General features: G+C 33.0%; 1 protein-coding gene across 3 annotated transcripts in view; it reads left to right on the top strand.

Annotated features, from left to right (window-relative positions):
- The window catches only part of TRPC1 (transient receptor potential cation channel subfamily C member 1), a 74,169-nt gene that overhangs the window by 17,320 nt on the left and 36,874 nt on the right, over nt 1–19,975 (top strand). For 2 of the 3 annotated variants that reach the window (XM_076004913.1, XM_012762383.2), the window contains 4 exons: nt 6,051–6,253; nt 12,259–12,390; nt 15,095–15,290; nt 17,400–17,736. In XM_076004913.1, coding sequence (XP_075861028.1) covers nt 6,051–6,253; nt 12,259–12,390; nt 15,095–15,290; nt 17,400–17,736 — 868 coding nt within the window. Of the gene's footprint in view, nt 1–1,992; nt 2,095–6,050; nt 6,254–12,258; nt 12,391–15,094; nt 15,291–17,399; nt 17,737–19,975 lie in introns of all 3 variants that reach the window. The other variant, XM_012762382.2, reaches the window with a different exon arrangement.

Below are 19,975 nucleotides of genomic sequence, written 5' to 3'. Positions count from 1 at the left end.
TGCTTTATCAAATAAAAAAAACCCATTTGTTCAGAATTAGTCAATGGTAACTATTTATATGAAATTTTTATATAAATGAATATATTTGCAGCTGAAGCTTATCCTTTTAAGCATTAAAAGATTTAATATAAATCTTTATTTTTTACTAAGTAATGTATCTGAATATAATTTAACTTTACCATCATAAGTTGGAATCATTAAGAATGTAATCATTTTATTTTGCTTCATATGTTCTAAAACTATTAACATGTTTGTCCCTACAATAAATGGCTTCGGACTGCTGTGCATTCATTGATAGTGATTTTGCTATACTGGTATTTTATCTTTTCAGTGGTCAACTTTAGCAATTATTCCTTCCTTTCCCCTACTTTGTTGTTTTTATTCTAGCTGTTTTCTTATTCTGTAACAATCCGAAGAATTCTTAGGAAAGCCAGATAGTCATCATTTATAGACAATTCTAAGTCAGAATGCTTGGGCCTGTTTCTTTTGAGAAATAGTGCCCATAGAGTTAGTTTGTGACAGTTCCATATGTTGCCTTTTTTTTTTAAGTTGCAGCTGGAATGGTGACTATGTTTCAGATGCTTGAAGTTGCCTGGTGTTTGACTTTAAGAGCAATGGCATTAGTATAGTTAGCTTTATGGGTTAAAATTAAAAATCATAAATGAAATATTTAATAGTAATATATACAAGGTTTTTTTTGTTCATTTGCTTCAACTGACTATGCTAAAAACTGAAGAGAAATGTATGCAAAGCAGAAAAATAATAATGCTAGGACTTTAAAGCATATGCTATATAGCCTAGTGAACTCTGAAAATGTTAACGGATAAAACAATGGATTAAATTTTTTTATCTAGGTGGGGATTTTTGCCATGGGAAAACATAGGTGATTCCTAATGGTGGAATGAAAACGCCAACCCTTTCTTTGGGGTACATAGTCCTATTTTTAGATATCCAGGTAAAGCCTGCCATTTTTTGACCTATTTTTAATATCCAGATAAAGTGGGTAAAGCATTCTTCTTTTCAGCTACAAAGAATATAAAAGATCTGATATAGTTTCTTTCTAAGAACAAGAATATTGATTGATTTAAGTGGTTATTAAAGATTATACCACTTAAAAATATATAGATTGAAAATAATCCAGATATTTTCCTAGATTAAATCATTATTTATCCCCATGTTTTCCTTCTTCCTTTATGACTTCCCTTTAAAGACAAACAAAACAAAACAAAACAAAACAAAACCTTAATGTTATGGTTTCCAGTAGGACTGTAGTCCTTGTTACAGTTGAAAAGTCCACATTTCCTTACTTTTTCCTCCTATCAAAGTTGGATTTTCACTATGAACTATAGATTGAGAGTAGAACTATAAAATTACTTCTCCTTCTGGTCCCTATGAATTTTGGTAGCCTAATTATTTGTGGTTTATCCTTGATAAAATTACTAATATTAATGTCAAATATGTACCATTTCAGTCAGCCATGTATGTTTTAAAAATGAGAAGAGAGAGCTCTCCCTTTATATATTTGCCATTCTCCCCTATCATGGTTGCATCAATGATCATTTTCATTAGACTGAACACAATCCTTTACCTGTAGTAATAGTTCTTGACAATTTGTTTTATAGATTTGGAATGTTAAGATTCTTTTGGTCCACAGTCTAAGAATAAAGATCTTGGGGGGAAAAAACCTTTAAATACTTTTAAATACTGCATAGATCAGCACTGTTCCACTAATAATCTTTTCTATCAAGCATTCATTATTTTACTAGCTCATGCATTGAAACCAAGACAGAAAAGTGTGTATTGTGATACACAGAAGTACTGTTAAGGCAAGCAAATGTACTATTTGTACAGTCTCAATTTTTAAAAATTCAGTATTACTGTATATAATACAGTTAAAAATTTTTAAAATAGCTTTATTTCTGAATTAGTAAAAAGAAATAGTTTACCTTTTTATTTTCCGTTTTCATTTTTAACTTTTTTTTGTTTTTGAAGTCTGCAGATGCACTTTTGGTGGCAATCGACTCTGAAGTAGTGGGAGCTGTTGATATACTACTTAATCATCGATCAAAACGATCATCAAGACCAACTATAGTAGTTAGTACTCTTAAATATTTATTAATTTGGATTTTTAAACCAAAATATATCTCCTGCCCCATTGCCATTTTTTCTTTCCCCAAATTTATTTTGTTTTTTTAAAATAGATTTTTTTCTCACTCTGTGAAATATTACTTTAAAGAATGTAGACACTTATAAGAATAATTAGTATTGCTTTCAGGAAATCTTTTTAAGTTAGTTGATATTTCCATAATTTTGTCAGTGTGGACCAGTATTTTTAAAATGTTTAGAATATTCTGCATTACTGTTGAAAGTATAGATTAGTTTCCAGATAAGTAAGAATTAAATCTAAACAATGAAACCATAAAACTGGAAGAAAATGTAGGTGAATGTTTAATTTGGAGCAGAAGGACTTTTTACACATAAAAGCAATGGACAAAAATCACAGTGCCACAGTCTTTGCTGTTATAGAAGTTAAATTTCTGGAAATTCAAATATCAGGCAAAATTTAGAAAGCGGATGGATGACTGGCAAAAGATATTTGCAGCATATATCACAAGTTAATAGTCTTAAATTAGACAAATTGATGAAAAACATGAAAATAATATTAGAAAGGACATGAAAATCTCAGAAAATACAAAACATTGAATCTTACTGATAAATAAGATACTAATTTTTACTTATGAAGTTAGCCAATATTTTAAAACAATAATAACCATTGATGGCAAGGGAGTATTAGTCTCATATGCAGTGAGGCAATTTTTTAGAAAGTATTTTGTCAGGATGTGTCATAAGAAAGATATTCATATTCTTTAACCTATTGTTTTCTCCTTTAGAAACCTATCAAGGAAATAGATATGTGGACCAAAATGTTGATTGTAATATTACTTGTAGTAGTAAAAAAAAAGCCTGTGTGACATATTCTAAACATCCCAAAATTAGAAGATAGGAAATATAAGTAGTTGCTTATACACACCATAGAATATTAAGCAATCATTTAAGTGGTATTTTTAAAAGAATATTTAGGAAGATGGAAAAATATGATATAGTAAGTAAAAAAATGAAGATAGTAGATTGTACATATAATTTGATCCAAGGTTAAAAATATGCATTGGAAAGGGAGTGTATGGAAATGCAGTAAAATGTTACCTAATATTCATCATCTCTTATTGATTAACCAAATTAAGGATTTTTAAAAAATCTTTTTATTTTTCTTTATTGCTTTTGTAATTAGGAAGATAGTCTCTATTAAATAAATGCTAATTTAAAAATATATTTCTTATATATCAAATTAAAAAAATACAACATTATTGGTGAGGTATAGTGAAACAAGCCATTTAAATAACTGCTAGGAGTATAAACCAGCTATACTTAGGAGAAAAATACTGTTTTAAGAAAGAATTATAAATTGGTTGCTGGCTATCTGATCTAAGAACTATGAGAAGCTCTGCTAAATTGCATACCTTAGCATACATTAACTGAAAAATTGTACTCTCATTTAGACTATTATAAAAGTGTAACTTTCTCCAGTGGATAGTACCATCTAGTTTCAGTGGTGGTAAGAAGCCAATAAGAGTAAAGAAAAAAGGGCAAAGAATACAGTTCCTATCCAAAGGATAAGCAATATCTAGAATAGTATTCAATTTTCTGCCATATATCCTATAGTTACTATTATATTTTGGTATATTTGTTCCACCTTCTAGCCTTTTAACCTATTTCCTTTCCTGGAGGGGGACAGTGGGATATGGCATGCTAGTATTGGAACCACTGACTGGTTTTATTTTATCACCATTATCACTATCCAATTAAATCTTAGAGTTGTAAGGCCTTAGCAGTCCTTACCTACTCAGTTAAAGAATACTTCTACTCTATCTCTAACAAGTAAAAATTATTCAGCCTTCATTTGGATACTTACAGTGACAGCAAGATCACGTTTTACCAACCCTATTACTTCTAGATAGACGATATTAAATATTTTTTATATACTTTGTCTTTCTATTTCAGTGGATTCTTCCGTATTCTTGGCTTGCCAGATTGTTTTTTCTGCAATTTACTTTCAAATCCCAGTTGTTTATTTGATAGTGCACAGATTATATTATTAATGAAATTATGAACTATACATGTTTAGTAGTGTTTTTCATATAGTTAAGTATATTTCATAGGCAACATGAGGGCTACTTTTCTTTTAAGGGATTGGATATAATTTTCTCTTCTTTATAACCAGTAATGCAATGATAAGAAGGAAAAGGGTTAATTTTAGTCTGTAATTTTTAAATAAATTCATTAATTTGAAATCCCCAACAAATAAATGGGAAGTATATGAACAAACTTCCTAAGAGAGGATGAAAATAGATAAGTATATCAGAAAATATTAAAATTTATCAGTAATCAAAGTAAATTAAAATTTCATGATATTATTTTTCACTCATAAATTGGGAGTGATCATGCCCAGTGCTGGTGAGTAAAACTTTAGTGTCAAATGAGTACTTTCTTTTATTGTTGGTAATATAAACTATTAGGACTTTGATGATATAAAAAGTTTCAAAACTGTTCATGGCCTTTGGATTTATAATCCTACTTCTGGGATTCTATGTTAATGAGATAAACCTAAATTTGGAAAAATTTGTTTTCATAAAGATGTTTGTAAGAGTGTAATTTAAATTAGCAAAATAAAATACTTGAACACAGAGTCAATAAATTTCCATAAATTGCATACAAAATTCTGCACATGAGTTTTTTTTCTGAAGATCCTGGATTATAGCTTTATGAGATTCTTAAAAGGGTCCTTGATCTTCAAAATATTAAGAACCATTGTTTTTAATCATTGGTTTAAAACCTACTAGTATTACCTACTACTTATGCAAAAGGTGTCTTCAGAAGAGGGATAGGGAAAGAACTTGAAGGAAATATTGTACTGTAAAATGTTCTTTGGGTGGTAGTAGGAATATGGTTTTTTTATTCTTTGTGATTTTATATATTTTTCAGATATTTTATAATGAGTATATACTGCTTTTACAATGTTAATAAAAATTACCAATAAATGTGAACTTGATGAGCTTACAATGTGGAATCTCAGGGAAACCTCTGCAAAAAATTGAAAAGTATTGGAAAGAATATGCAATATTCATGAAATAGTCAACCTTTTTATTTAACTCTAATTCTTTAATTACTAATGTTTTCTTCCTTCATTTCATGCCCTCACTGGGCCCATGGGCCATTGTAGTGGAAGGAGCTCTAGCTCTGAGTAATACAAACCTAAATTCTAATCAGCACCCAGCCACCCCATTGTGTGGCTCAGGCACATTAACTTCTCTGAGCCTCAGTTTCTTCATGGGGATTATAATGCTCAGCTTTGTAGGCTATTGTGAGGATTAAATGAGATGATAAACATCAAGTGCCTAACAGTTCCAGAACTCATTAAATAGTAGCTATGATTGTTAGTGTTTTTGTGTATTTGTGATATAAAATAGTATATGTAATCATTAGGAATGCGTAGAAAACTTTACAAAATGAAGAGTGCTTCCTATTTACTTTCCCTTTCATGTAGCTTCATTGCTATCAATGTGACCAGGTTTGCCATAGATATGGAATTTTTAAAGTTTTTCTCATGCATTTTTCTGCCTATTTTTAACATTTTTGTTTTTCCAGAATATTCTTTTTCTAACATCCTTGTCATGCATGATTCTATTAATCTTGTGAAAATTAAGTGCTTTTTCTTAAGATATTTCTCTAGATAGTCTTATTTCTTTGTTAGGAAAACAGAACTCTAGTTTTATTAATGTTACCTGTTGAAAATTTTGTCTTTATGATTATAATGCATTTATTAATTACAGTTAAGTTTTGAGGTTTCAAAAATTTAGTCCAAGCAAAATGTTTACATATTCCTTAAAATAATTAAGTTCTTTGTGCCTTCTTGTTTTTTCATTTTATTCTTCAGATAAATATATTTTTGAAGTCATGAATAATTTTTGGACATTTATATACATATTTTTCAGAAACTAATGGAACGGATTCAGAATCCTGAGTATTCAACAACTATGGATGTTGCTCCTGTCATTTTAGCTGCTCATCGTAACAACTATGAAATTCTCACAATGCTCTTAAAACAGGATGTATCTCTACCCAAGCCTCATGCAGTTGGCTGTGAATGCACATTGTGTTCTGCAAAAAACAAAAAAGACAGCCTGCGACATTCCAGGTTAGAACATTAAGATTTTGATAAATAGATGTGTGATATAGTAAAGTATACATAACAGCAATGTTGGATTTTTTTATTGGTGTTCTTTCTATGTAGCTTTTAAGAAATGTGATGCTGAGGCCGGGCGCGGTGGCTCACGCCTGTAATCCTAGCTCTCTGGGAGGCCGAGGCGGGCGGATTGCTCAAGGTCAGGAGTTCAAAACCAGCCTGAGCAAGAGCGAGACCCCGTCATATTGTATAAGATGTATGGTTCTGGGCTAGATTTGAGAATCTGATTTTCAGCAAAAGCCTATATATACACACAGTAATGTGCCGCATAACAATGTTTTGGTCAATGACAGTCCACATATACGATAGTGGTTCCATCAGATTATAATGGAGATGGAAAATTCTTATTGCCTTGTGAAGTCTTAGCTGTGGTAATGTCGTAGCGTGTTGTATCCTGGGGTAGCATTATTCATGTATTTGTGGTGATGCTGATGTAAACAAACCTACCGTACTGTCAGTCATATAGAAGTACAGTACATGCAATTATGTCCAGTATATAATACTTGATAATGATAAAAAAATTATGTTACTGGTTTATATATTTACTATTTGTTGCTATTTTAGAGTGTATTTCTTCTAATTAAAAAACAGTTAACTATAAAACAGCTTCAGGAAGTCCTTCAGGAGGTATTCCAGAGGAAGGCAGCTTATCATAGAAGATGACAGCCCCATGCATGTTATTGCCCTTGAGAACGTCACAGTGGAACAAGATGTGGAGGTGGAAAATAGTGATATTGATCCTGACTTTGTGTAAGCCTAGGCTAATGTGTGTTTGTGTCTTAATTTTTTTTTTTTTTTTTTTTTTTTTTTTGAGACAGAGTCTCGCTTGTTGACCAGGCTAGAGTGAGTGCCGTGGCATCAGCCTAGCTCACAGCAACCTCAAACTCCTGGGTTCAAGCAATCCTTCTGCCTCAGCCTCCCGAGTAGCTGGGACTACAGGCATGCGCCACCATGCCCGGCTAATTTTCTATACATATTAGTTGGCCAATTAATTTCTTTCTATTTATAGTAGAGACGGGGTCTTGCTCTTGCTCAGGCTGGTTTCGAACTCCTGACCTCGAGCAATCCGCCCGCCTCAGCCTCCCAGAGTGCTAGGATTACAGGCGTGAGCCACCGCGCCCGGCTTGTGTCTTAATTTTTAATAAAAAAATTTAAAAATTAAATTAATAAAAATTTAAATATAAAATTAATAAAATTTCATTTCCATGTTTAAGGCTCCTTTGAGCATCTTCTCTAGGGCTAGTCTAGTGGTGACAAATTCTTTCAATGTTTGCTTGTCTGAGAATTTGTGTTGAATTCTCTAAATGATGCTAGTGTGGGTTTGGAGTCAAAGAGGGGAGGGCCCTTATCAGGCAAGTGATAAGGGCAAGAAACTGTAGGGACCTCTGTCCACTCATGTCTAATCTCTCAGGAGCCTGTACCAAGGTGATGGGAATTGTCCTATGCATGTGTGTAGGAGAGCTTGGGCTTCCCTGTCCTTCCTCAGCTAGGCATGGCTGCAGCTGTATCAGCCTGAACTCAGCGCAAGGGCCGGGCACTGCTGAGCTTTAAACTCCCAAAATGATGCCTTGGACCTTTGAGCAGAGAGGGTGGGACCTCTTCCAGGCAAACAGCATGGGCAAGATCCTGGATGGGTCTCGGTTTACTGCAGCTTATAGCAGGGCAGTGGGAATTGTCCTAGGCATAGGTAGAGCTTGGGCTTCCTGTCCATCAGCTGGGCAGGGCTGTAGCTATGTGCCTGAATTCAGCCTGACAGCAGGCACTGCCTGGCTTGATATTCCCAATATGGGGCCCTGAGCCTTTGACCAAAGAGGGCAAGGTCCTTCTCAATTTGATTATACTGGTAGGGAACTGTGGGGAATGCAGTTTACTTGAGATTCCATCCCACAGCAGCCAGCTACATGTTGGTGGGTACCATCCCAGATGCATGCTGGTTTTCCCTGTCCTTCCTCAGCCAGGTGGGGGCTGCAGCCTCATCAGCCCAAAATCAGCCCAACAGCAGGGTGCAGCCCAATGTCAAACTCTTATGGAGCCTTGGACCTGTGACCAGAAAGGCTGGGTCCTCACCTAGCCAGGCAGCATGGGCTAGAAACTGGATAATGCTATGTGTTCACATCTCAATGTCAACAGCAGCCTGTAACATGTTAGTGAGGACCTTCCCAGGGATGTGTGGGAGCTCTTGGGCTCCTCTGTCTATTCTTGGAGTTGTACAGTGGCTGTGGGCGTGTTCATGGTTCCCTGATATCTAGGCTTTCAGAATGGCCCGTGGCTCAAGCTGCACTAAGCTCAGATGCCTGTGGGATTCTGCATGGGTTCTTTTTCTACAGCAGCATCTCTGTGCAGTCTTCAAGCAACTCCCTGTGTTAGGCCCCAGACCCGCGTGGGTTGAGGAATTCTCTTGTAGTCAAGATCATAAAAGCTCATCTCAGAGAGTAGAGCCCTGGGGGCTTCTTTGTTACTGTTTCCCCATGTCCAGTTAGCCAGTCTCCAGCTGGGCAAGTTGCCTTGACCACCCCTCTCCTTACCCATTTTTGTGCTTGCCATCATTTCCCTGGTGAGTCCTAGGCTTCACTCTTAGATGATCTGTTCGAAGCGTGAGAATCTGCTTACCATCCTGGCTCCTCTTTGTGGAGGAGGCACATATTACCTATGTGTAGTCTGCCATCTTGATCCTATTGGCTTTTTCTTTTGCCAAACTTTCTGATGTTCCCCACATATGTGTAATTTTCTATAGCCAGGAATTGGTGGAGACCTTATATGAATCCATCTTACAGCTTTCTCATTTCTAAGATCTCCCTGTTAAATTTCTGGTTGATTCCTGCTTGATTCAACTTGGACTACAACCTCAGTTTTGAAAGACTGTAGTTTTTTTCTGTCCATTTCCACCCAGTCTATCATTTTCAGCCAGTGTAGCTATAGACTTTTGCCTCCTTGAATTGATTTTGCCCCCTTTGGCACAAAGATACAGCTTTACCAGTTCCCAAGCTTGTAACACTACAGACCTCATTGACTAAACTGAGGATTGGGATGATGGAGGCACTTTAGGCAAGGCCAGATATCCCAGCAATTTGTGTCTGAAGCTCTGGCAGTTTTTCAACAATCAACAGTTCTTGATAGACAGTTTTCAGTGGCCTGAAATGGTTGATCTTTTGGTATAATTTTATCTAGTTTTATGCATTTTGTGTGTGTGTGTGTGAGTGTGAAAAAGAATCACACCTCTTCATATTGCCATTATTTTTGATGGTGTTTTGTATACCGAAAATGATAGATTTTATAAAGTAAGGCAGCTTCATTATTTGTGAGATTATATCTAAGTGCATTCTACACATTGATGCTTCATTATAACTCTGGCACAATTGGTTGCCAACCTCTTCATTCCACCATTATTGCAAGTTACTCTTCCTGTGTATTTTGTCATTAATCCTCAGTATATCTTGAGACATGATAAAGTAGGTTAATATAAAAGTCTATTTTTGAAACAGTCTGATAAAATTAATTAATGTAGACATATTGATGGAAACAGAAAGGCAAGTTGCTTAATTACATATATTTTCCTCAGCTTTTTGACAGTATGGTGTAGGAAAATGCCTCTTCAGATTACTTTTTTTTTTTTTTGAGACATAGTCTTGCTCTGTCTCTGAGCTAGAGTATAGTAGCATCATCATAGCTCACTGCAACCTCAAACTCCTGGGCTCAAATGATCCTCTTGCCTCAGCCTTCTGAGTATCTGCAACTAGAGGTGTGCACCACCCTGCCCAGCTAATTTTTATAATTTTGTAGAGATAGGTGGGCTGTTGCTCAGGCTGATTTCAAACTCTTGACCTCAAGTGATTCTTCAGCCTTGGCCCCCCAAAATGCTAGAATTACAGGCGTGAGCAGCTGTGCCTTGCCAGATATCCTTACGTAGGATACAGATAAATGTATTTGTTTATTGAATAGCTGGATCATTACTGAATTTCAGAAATATTGTTTTCTTAAAAATGCATTATATACAATCTACTGTCTAAGTAAAACATTAAAACTATAAGCTAAATAAATATATCAATAAATTTGTTCAAATAAAGATTTAGAATTTCCATATAGAAAAATCTATTACAAAGTAAAAATTAAACAAAAAACTGGTTAAAAGTATCTGAATCACTCTTTTTTTTTTTTTTTTTTTTGAGATAGAGTCTTACTCTGTTGCCTTGGTTATAGTGCCATAGCATCAGCCCAGCTCACAGCAACCTCAAACTCCTGGGCTCAAGCAATCCTTCTGCCTCAGCCTCCCAAGTAGCTGGAACTACAGGCATGTGCCACCATGCCCAGCTAATATTTTTTGTATATTTTTAGTTGGCCAATTAATTTCTTTCTATTTTTAGTAGAGACGGGATCTTGCTCTTCCTCAGGCTGGTTTCAAACTCCTGACCTTGAGCAATCCACCCACCTTGGCCTCCCAGAGAGCTAGGATTTACAGACCCCCACCGCCAGGCACTGAATCACTCTTGATGAGGCAGAGAGCTAAATTCTTTGATATGTAAAGGAATCTTTTAAATTGACCAAAATAAAGATAAACAATCATCAGAAAAATCAGCCAAAAAATATGAACAAGCAGTCTACAGAGGAAGAAGTATAAATGGACATTAAATGTGGAAAGACGCCCAAGCTTCTAAACTAATTCAGATTAAACCAACTATAAAATTCCATTTGCCATTAGGTTGGCAAAGATTGAATAAATTGACAATACCTAGTATTAGTGAAGATGTAAAAAAAAAATGAGCTCTAATTATTATTGCTTTTGTAAGCTCTATCAGAATTTTAACAACATATGCCATTTTGCTTAGCAATTCAAAGTATGCAAAAGATATATAAACTAAAGAATATTCATTGCTACATTTTGTATAGCACAAAAAAATTAGTAGCAACCTGAATGTTCATTAATGGAGATCTGATAGACCTCCTTAAGATGGAAAACCATCCAGTTGTAGAAAAGAATGAAGTATAGTGACATAGAATAGAAAGAGGTTCATGATATGTTACAGTTTTTGAAAAGCAAGTTATTCCTTTATATATCAGAAAGAGGTTCATGATATGTTACAGTTTTTGAAAAGCAAGTTATTCCTTTATATATTATGTCCGATTATGTTTGTGTGTGAGTAGAAAATATCAGGGTGGATATTTATTATTCTGTATAAAGTGACTATCTTTGAGGAGTGCAGTTGGTGGGAGGAAGAAGATTGCGGAGTATCATATTTCCAAATTGCTTATTTTTGTCTTATAACAAGCATGTATTAAATTTATATTTAAAAGAAAATATGCATCATATGATAACTACCAAATTTATAAATTAATAATTAATATTTATAAATGAAGAATTACAGCAAAATTTTAATGATTTGTTTCTTGTTTAGATATTGAAATGTGAAAGTCAGTTTACTGAGGGTAAAGGAAGTGCTTGTCTATTAGCTGGGGATTATGCACAAATGAATGATTTCCCTTTTAAAATTTAAAATATCTTCCAAATTATAACCAGGCTGTATGAGTAATGGGTTATATGTATCAAGCATATTGAAGTATTTTTTCACTGGGGAATAAAAAATTTAACAATTGTCTAATCTAACAATTGTCTATTCCAAAATATATTAGTTATTAGCATATTTCATTTAAAATTCTCTTGGGTTAAAGAATAGAAATTTTATCAAATTTAACTGAACTATATAAAGTTTTGAATCTATGAAAAATGACAGTAAAATTTTTTAAAAAGCAATTGATACAAACTTTTTAAATATATTTCAAGATATTTAATTTTTAAGTCTTTTTCCATTCATAGAAGTTATCTTATAATAAATATATTTATAGTTTCTATTTTCTTTTAATTGTATAATATTTTAAGTATAAATTTATGAAAATTGTAGGTTAAAATGCTAATTATATGTGTGTAAGTTTATTTTACATTACGGAATTTAATTTTACCATAGGTTTCGTCTTGATATATATCGATGTCTGGCCAGTCCAGCTCTAATCATGTTAACAGAGGAAGATCCAATTCTGAGAGCATTTGAACTTAGTGCTGATTTGAAAGAACTAAGCCTTGTGGAGGTGGAATTCAGGTGGGAATTAATAGAAGTTGTAAATTATAGAATATCTTTTGTTTCAAAACTTCAGCTTGAGTGTCTTCATAGGCCAAATTATAATTTGTATTTATTTACATTTGATACAAGATGACCATACCTTGTTGCCACTTACTTGGGATTTTCCTTCTCCTATAAAGGAACAGAACTTGGTGCTACTTAGGTCACTTCTTCCTCATCAGCCCTCTGCCACCTTTTAACCATCTTTAATCTCCTACTCTCTTTTTCCTAACAAGGACATTCTAGAACAGTGTGAAAAGTAATAGAAATTGTAGCCTAAAGCAAGAGCAAACTTATTTGCAGTTGCTGTCTGTCCCACCTCCCCTCATTCTCAGATTCTATGATCATCCTTGAGGACTGATCCTTTAAATCTTTCAAAAGCACATCGAATGCTTTCTGTATATCAAGGACGTTGCACATACACAGACATAGTCCCTTTCCACTGTTTGCTCAGATTTTCTGGTAGGAGAAACGTGTAATACATGTAAACATAAAATAATATACTACTAATTACTAAGGATAAACACCCAATCTGAGTTTTCTTTTGAAATTCTGATGGGCTTAAAAAAAAATTCTTTGGAAAATCAGCCTATTAAACTACTAATTTAAACATGTAAAAAAATCCTTAGAAAACTACCTCAAGTAGAGTTGAGGGAAAGCTTTGAGATTTTCCATTATAGGAGAGTATCCCTGGTGACCTCTGAAGAAGGAGGAATTGATCATGATCTCTTACCAACCACTACTGCAAGGTTTCTCTTGGGGATCTGTAACTATCCCCACCTTTTCTTTTCCTCTTTCCAGCTGCTATTGGAGGCCCAGGTCTTGTGTGGTACCCTTCCACTGACTTGACAAGATTGGGAAAGTTCAAACTTCTATTTTCTGAAAGGGGGATAAGAAACTTGCAATTTTCTTTAGTCTTAGCAGCACTACTAAAAGTTTCTGATTTCCAGGAACTTTTAAAAAATATCTGTTAGTAAGTTTTCAAGTTTGGAACTACTGTACTTTAATTTAGATAAATTTTATTTAAACTCGATATGACAAAGTACGTACTTTACTTTGATGAACACCTAAGATGTGGTTAAAATGTAACTTGTTGCCACTTTTAACTTTATTGGCATATGAGGCTGTTAATAAATTATTCTATTTACATATAAAGGACTTCCTATTATAAACTCATAGTTTTAGTTTTGAATTTTACCATATAAAATAAAATTTATTCAACTTCTTCCAAAAAGGATTTGAAGCAACTGCTATGATTATATAATTGTAGAATAATAAAGTTAGATTTGAAAGTGATCATAAGACACATGTATTGCAATCCAGTGTGTTTATAAACAGGCAAAGAGATCTATAAAGGCTAGATGTTTTAATAATATCAGCATCTAATGAGTAATAGAGTTAAAAACTAAAAGTAGGAGCAAAGTTATAACTGGAACATAGGACTCCTTGCTTCTAGTTTGCTGTTTCCATCTAAACTATATAACTACTTATTCATCTTCTCATAATTTATTAGTGATGAAGAAAATTAGATTAATAAAATGTATTAATTTTATCTTTGAATATAGTGGTCTATCAAACGTTTATCCATAGGTTGAATATCTTTGTAATAATATACTCTTTTCATAAATGTTCCCATCTGCAATTAGATTCCAAAACCAAGAAGCAGGTAGTACATCATTTGTTAAAGAAATCCAACTATTTATTCTCAAGTAGTTTTGGTTATGTAGTAAATGCAAAGAATGAATGAGAAAAATGTTAACTTCTAAGGAAAAGAAGTTTTTATTCTTTGAGTTATACTTTTATACACCAATTCATGAAAAACTCTATTGTATACTAAGACTAACCAGTGGGAAACCTTTCTTTTTCCTTTTCCTTTCACTTTGGGGAAAAAAACTGAATAAAAAATTACTTTCTTAAGTCTGAATATAAGACCATGACTCATAAGTATTTATTTATGACTTCATTCTTAAGTTGTTATTCAACCCAGACATAAATTTAAGGTAATTGGTATTTTAAAAAAGAATTACGTACTAAAACATCTTCATTTCTCACAAATTAATTTAGGTGTGTCTTAATTATAAAACAGTTCAACCCTAAGATTTAAACAGTAGTGAATCTGAAGGACAGTTCTTTACTAAGTGTATTGTAGTATCTTTCTTTCTAACCTGTATTTCATTTGAATGAGCACTTAAATATGAGTCAAAATGCTACTTTAATAACAGAAGTAGCATAAACATGTTGTAGATTGTTATTGAAAAAACTCCAGTTAAAGATTTTATGATAATACTGATTGGAAAGCATTAAGATATTATTTCTGTTGTTTAGATGAGTAACATAAAAGGAAGTTTTAGCCAAAGTTATACAGAGTAAGGGAAAATGAGTTAACTGGTTGACAAATATTATTAGAATTTCTAGGAATATCACTATATATAGTGATATAGTGGGAACATTGTGTTCATCTAAGATTATCAGTAGGAACACAGGGAACATAATTGTGTTATGGTTATCCCCAAAGCTGTGGAGAATTTATGAACCAGTAGTTTCCTTTGATTGAAAGCAAAAAATGACTTCAGATTTTATTTATTCAGAATTAAAATGCTGCTGAGTAAAAATTTTCTAGTGAATATGGCTTAATTAGAAGATGGAAGTGACATTTCTAATAAGAGATTGCTGCGTTTTGTAGGAATGATTATGAGGAGCTAGCCCGGCAATGTAAAATGTTTGCTAAAGATTTGCTTGCGCAAGCCCGAAATTCACGTGAATTGGAAGTTATCCTAAATCATACATCTAATGATGAGCCTCTTGACAAACGGGGATTACTAGAAGAAAGAATGAATTTAAGTCGTCTAAAACTTGCTATCAAATATAACCAAAAAGAGGTATGAGGCTTTCTATGATATATTTAAGATATTTTCTCTACAGTAGTCTAGTGGCTCAGAGCAAAGGCTTTGGGACAACATATCTGGATTGAGATCCTACTTCTGCTTCATAAAAATTGTGTGTCTTTGGCAAGTTATTGAATCTGTCTGAGTTTTAGTTTTAAGAATTAACTAAGAATATATACTTAACCACTTTGGTACGAGTGTCAACTATAGTCGATAGCCACAGGTGAACGTGCACAGCCAAGTGTCGACTATAACCAAAAGCTTTTGGCTGTCAACAGCCAAAAGCTTTTACTTTTACAGCTTTCATCTCTGCAGTTGCAGTGTGTACATTCAGCTAATAAGTTACTATGAATCTGTGACCTTTTAACAAGTCCTTAGTAGGAGTTATTATAGTTAATTTCCTAAAGCTGCCTGTAAAATAAAACAAGCTTTTAGTGCTTTAAAGCTTTCCTCATCACACAAGAGCAAAACGGATTTGTTGTCAGTGCATAGCACAAAATACCATGCAAGCTAAGAGTGCCAGTTGTGGGCAAGGTTTCGCGGCCAGTGAGCGCCCTACCAAAGTGGTTAAGGGATTTAGCACAGTAAGTACTAACACTAAGCAACTACTCAGTGAATGGTAGTTGCTATTATTTTTTTTTCCAAATATTTTTTTTCCAAATATTTTTGATCCATGGTTAGTTGACTCTACAGATGCAAAACCCATGGATATGGACAGCCAACTGTGTAGTATTATTGGAAATTTTCTTGGTAAGCACAATAAGCAACAACAAAACTCTGTCTGATTCTTTTTTTCACTACAGTATAACATTCTACAAATTATATTCTATCTTGGGATAAATCTTTATAAAACAGAAGATTGACCAATTATTATTTTAGATTACCTGAATAATATTATGATCATCTACTTGTACTTTATTTTAGTAATTTCAAACCTGCTCACATTATTGCATAAAGAGTTATCAGGACCTTTTTTTTTTTGAGAGACAGGATCTCACTCTGTCACCCAGGCTGAAGTGTAGTTGCATGATCATAGCTCACAGCAACCTTGAATTCCTGGGCTCAAGTGATCTCCCACCTCAGCCTCCTAAGTAGCTGGGATTACAGGCATGTGCCATCATGCCTGGTTAATTTTTTAATTTTTTTGTAGAGATGGGGTGTTGTTATATCGCCCAGGCTGGTCTCAAACTCCTGGTCTCAAGTGATCCTCCCTCCTTGGCCTCCCAAAGTGTTAGGATTACAGGCATGAACCAATATACCCAACCAGGACCCTTAAGTTATACTTCACAACTTGAGCATTATATTAGAAAAATATTGCCTATGAAATTTGTAAACTAAGAAGCTTTGGTAAATTAATTTATGCACTTGAACTAGAATTTTCCTCTTATTTGGACATATTTTTCCTTTTCTTACACAAAATTCACTTTTAAGCAGGCTTAAGAGTATCTTTAATACCTTTTAAGAAATTCTCAGTGTTTCCCCACAGCATGAATATATCTAATATTCAGACTTTGATTGTTTTTGCTGTCTTGGCATCTTGACTTCTTGTATCCAAAATCAGCAGTTTCTATAGGCCAAAGGCATCCAAACATTATTTAATGGTATCTTTTTCTATGGATGAGTAATATTTATGGACTTCGTAAATATTATTGTAAGAGTCTTTATAAATTAAATGTGACAAAATGGCTAAGTAGGCTAATGATAATAGTTAGTACTCACATAGTGCATGCTATGAACCAGGCACTTTTCTTAGAGCCTAGCATTTAATCCTCACAACTTTGAGTAGGTACTGTTATCATCTCTGTTTTACAGATGGGGAATTTAAAGCTTAGAGATATTTAAAAATTTGCTCAAGGTCATTAGTAAGTGGCAGAGCCTGGATTTGAATCTAGCTAATCTGGCTCAAGAATCTATGCTCTTTACCTCTATACTCTTTATTAATATTTCTTGTGGGAAAAAAAAAAAGAAAAAAGAAACCTAACTGTTCGTTGTATAGAATTGATCTTTAAACTATTATTCAAACTTTGAATATCAATTAATCAGTATTTAAAGGTTCTATTTTACTTTTTTTTTTGTGTGTGTGTGTGTATATGTCCTTTTCAGTTTGTCTCCCAGTCTAACTGCCAGCAGTTCCTGAACACTGTTTGGTTTGGACAGATGTCAGGTTACCGACGTAAGCCCACCTGTAAGAAGATAATGACTGTTTTGACAGTAGGCATCTTTTGGCCAGTTTTGTCACTTTGTTATCTGATAGCTCCTAAATCTCAATTTGGCAGAATCATTCACACACCTTTTATGAAATTTATTATTCATGGAGCATCATATTTCACATTCCTACTGTTACTAAATCTATATTCTCTTGTCTACAATGAGGATAAGAAAAATACCATGGGGCCAGCCCTTGAAAGAATAGACTATCTTCTTATACTGTGGATTATTGGTAAGTACCAATTTAGTTTGAAAAGTTTTACCTTTATTGAGACCCTTAATTCTCCCTTGCTTCATGGCATTGTGAACATTGAGTTAAATTTGCAAATTTACAATGTTTATACTATAAGAATTTGAGCGCTACATGATCTCTAACGATTTAACTGACACTTTTATAAAGATAAATTGTCCTGAACTTGGTGATAAGGAAGCATATCTCTCATTTAATATTACTTAAATACTTGGAAGTTAAAAATTATTTATTCTCAGACTCTGAAGTTATCATGATTGTTAAAACAGAAAAACAACTTTTACTGATGAGTGCTTTTTTGATGTAAGAATATGAACTTGTCTTAGGCATTTTGAAGGTTAATACATTTTATACTCCTCTGCATTTTAAAAGTTAACTATTCTATTTCATTATAAGATTAATTTTCCTTTTAAGAACCTATGAAATTTTGTAATTATATCTTACTTTATTACGGAAACATAATTTAAATTTAGATTTGAAGGGGTCCCTGGTGACTCATTCCATAAATCAGTTCCTTGTAATGATAGCCAAATCTCTTTAGTAATGACACATTCTTTAAAGTGTGACATTTTATTTTCTGAAAATCATTTTATACAAATACTATGCTATATAATAAATATCTTAAATGACCTTTTACAGTTTTTACTTACCTTGCCTTTTTGTCTGAGGGCAGGAAGTGGTGGGGAGTGATTATCTATTTATGGTATTTTAAAGACAGTTCCTTTATTTCTGTCTGTATCTTCAACCTTGTATTTAACCTCACCATTTCCCACCTATCCATCTAGTATTTGCTATAGAGTAAAAGGATATTATTATAAAATTTAGTCTTTTCTATGGTATAAAGTACTAATTATATTTATCTTTTGATTAATATGTTCTTAATTGTTTCAATTATTAATTTGAGAAGAGTTATTTTATAATATTCAATTTTAGTTCTCCTTCAGCTATAAAAATAATTTTTATGTTTTATAATTTTTTATTATAAATCAAGTAAAACTCTGAAATCAAGTTACTTGAAAACCAGTTAATTTCAAGTAACTTGATTTCAATCAATTTTACTTTTAGCAGTATTCAATCCATGACGCATTAATGTTTAAAATTAGGTAGATAAAGTAAAAATAATATACCTAAACTCTAGGTTATAGAGAATTAACTCCTTCTTGTTAATGTTCTCCTGTTTCCTGTATTTTTGCTCTCTTATCTAAAACTTAACATTTTAATTTAGAAAATAATTTATACTTTACTATATATAGTTCCATATTGTGTTGTGTAGATTTTACCAATGTGAAATTTGTTCATATTGTTATTTCAGTAGGTAAAAAAAAGTTGGTTTGAAAAGAATCTCTATGAAGCATTTTCCCTGTATTCATTTAAACTATTTCTGAAAGATTGTTATATATAACTTAGTCTTAAGGAAATGAAATTTTATATTATTTATCTATAACCTATCGTTTAAGTAGTAATAAGAAAGAACATTATATGTGTTTTGAAGATTCAGTTTACCCAAGTCTGTATAAGAATCAAATTAAAGTTTGTATGTCTTAGCAGTAGGCAAAATCTCACTGAACTTGAATAGTCATACCACTGTTTGGATAGCATAAATATTGCTGCTGTCACTGATTTTCATCATAATGGTAAAACTAGGGCTATTCCCTTTTAAGAATGATTGCCCTATTTTCAATAACATCATATGTATACACACATACACCCTCTTTCCCCCACACACAAGATGATTAATTTTATAGCTATATTCTACCTCACTAGAAGAATGCATGTGAATTAAGCCGGTAAAATTCCTGGAAGTGTTTTACTTTCCTTAACACAGCTTCTGCTTTGAAACAATTAAATCGGAATAAACTTTGCCAAGAATATTGGTTTCCTTCCGTATATAGATCAAACCTGTTCTAAGTGAACATGTAGGAATAGTTTGCTTGCTTGTCCAAAGTCACTCCTTGGTTCAATTTATTACTTCAACCAATACACACAGTGACTTTTTATTCACAATGACCAATTTTTGTACATTTGTTTCCTATTTCTTTTTATTATCTTTTTAGAAAAAAAGTAGGATAAAGTTAAAAAGCAAGGTAGGTAAAAAGGAAATAATTTGTTGATGAAGGCACAGAATATTAATGATATTCTTTTATTTAATATTTTGCTATTAAACATCATAGAACATCTATTATAAAATGTATTTTTAAAAATGTCATGCATCTACTTTGTA

Source organism: Microcebus murinus, chromosome 1, assembly GCF_040939455.1.
Source record: "Microcebus murinus isolate Inina chromosome 1, M.murinus_Inina_mat1.0, whole genome shotgun sequence".
In the NCBI taxonomy this organism is placed as follows: domain Eukaryota; kingdom Metazoa; phylum Chordata; class Mammalia; order Primates; family Cheirogaleidae; genus Microcebus; species Microcebus murinus.
Note: the sequence above shows the minus strand (reverse complement) of the source record. Positions and strands in the feature narration are given on the sequence as shown.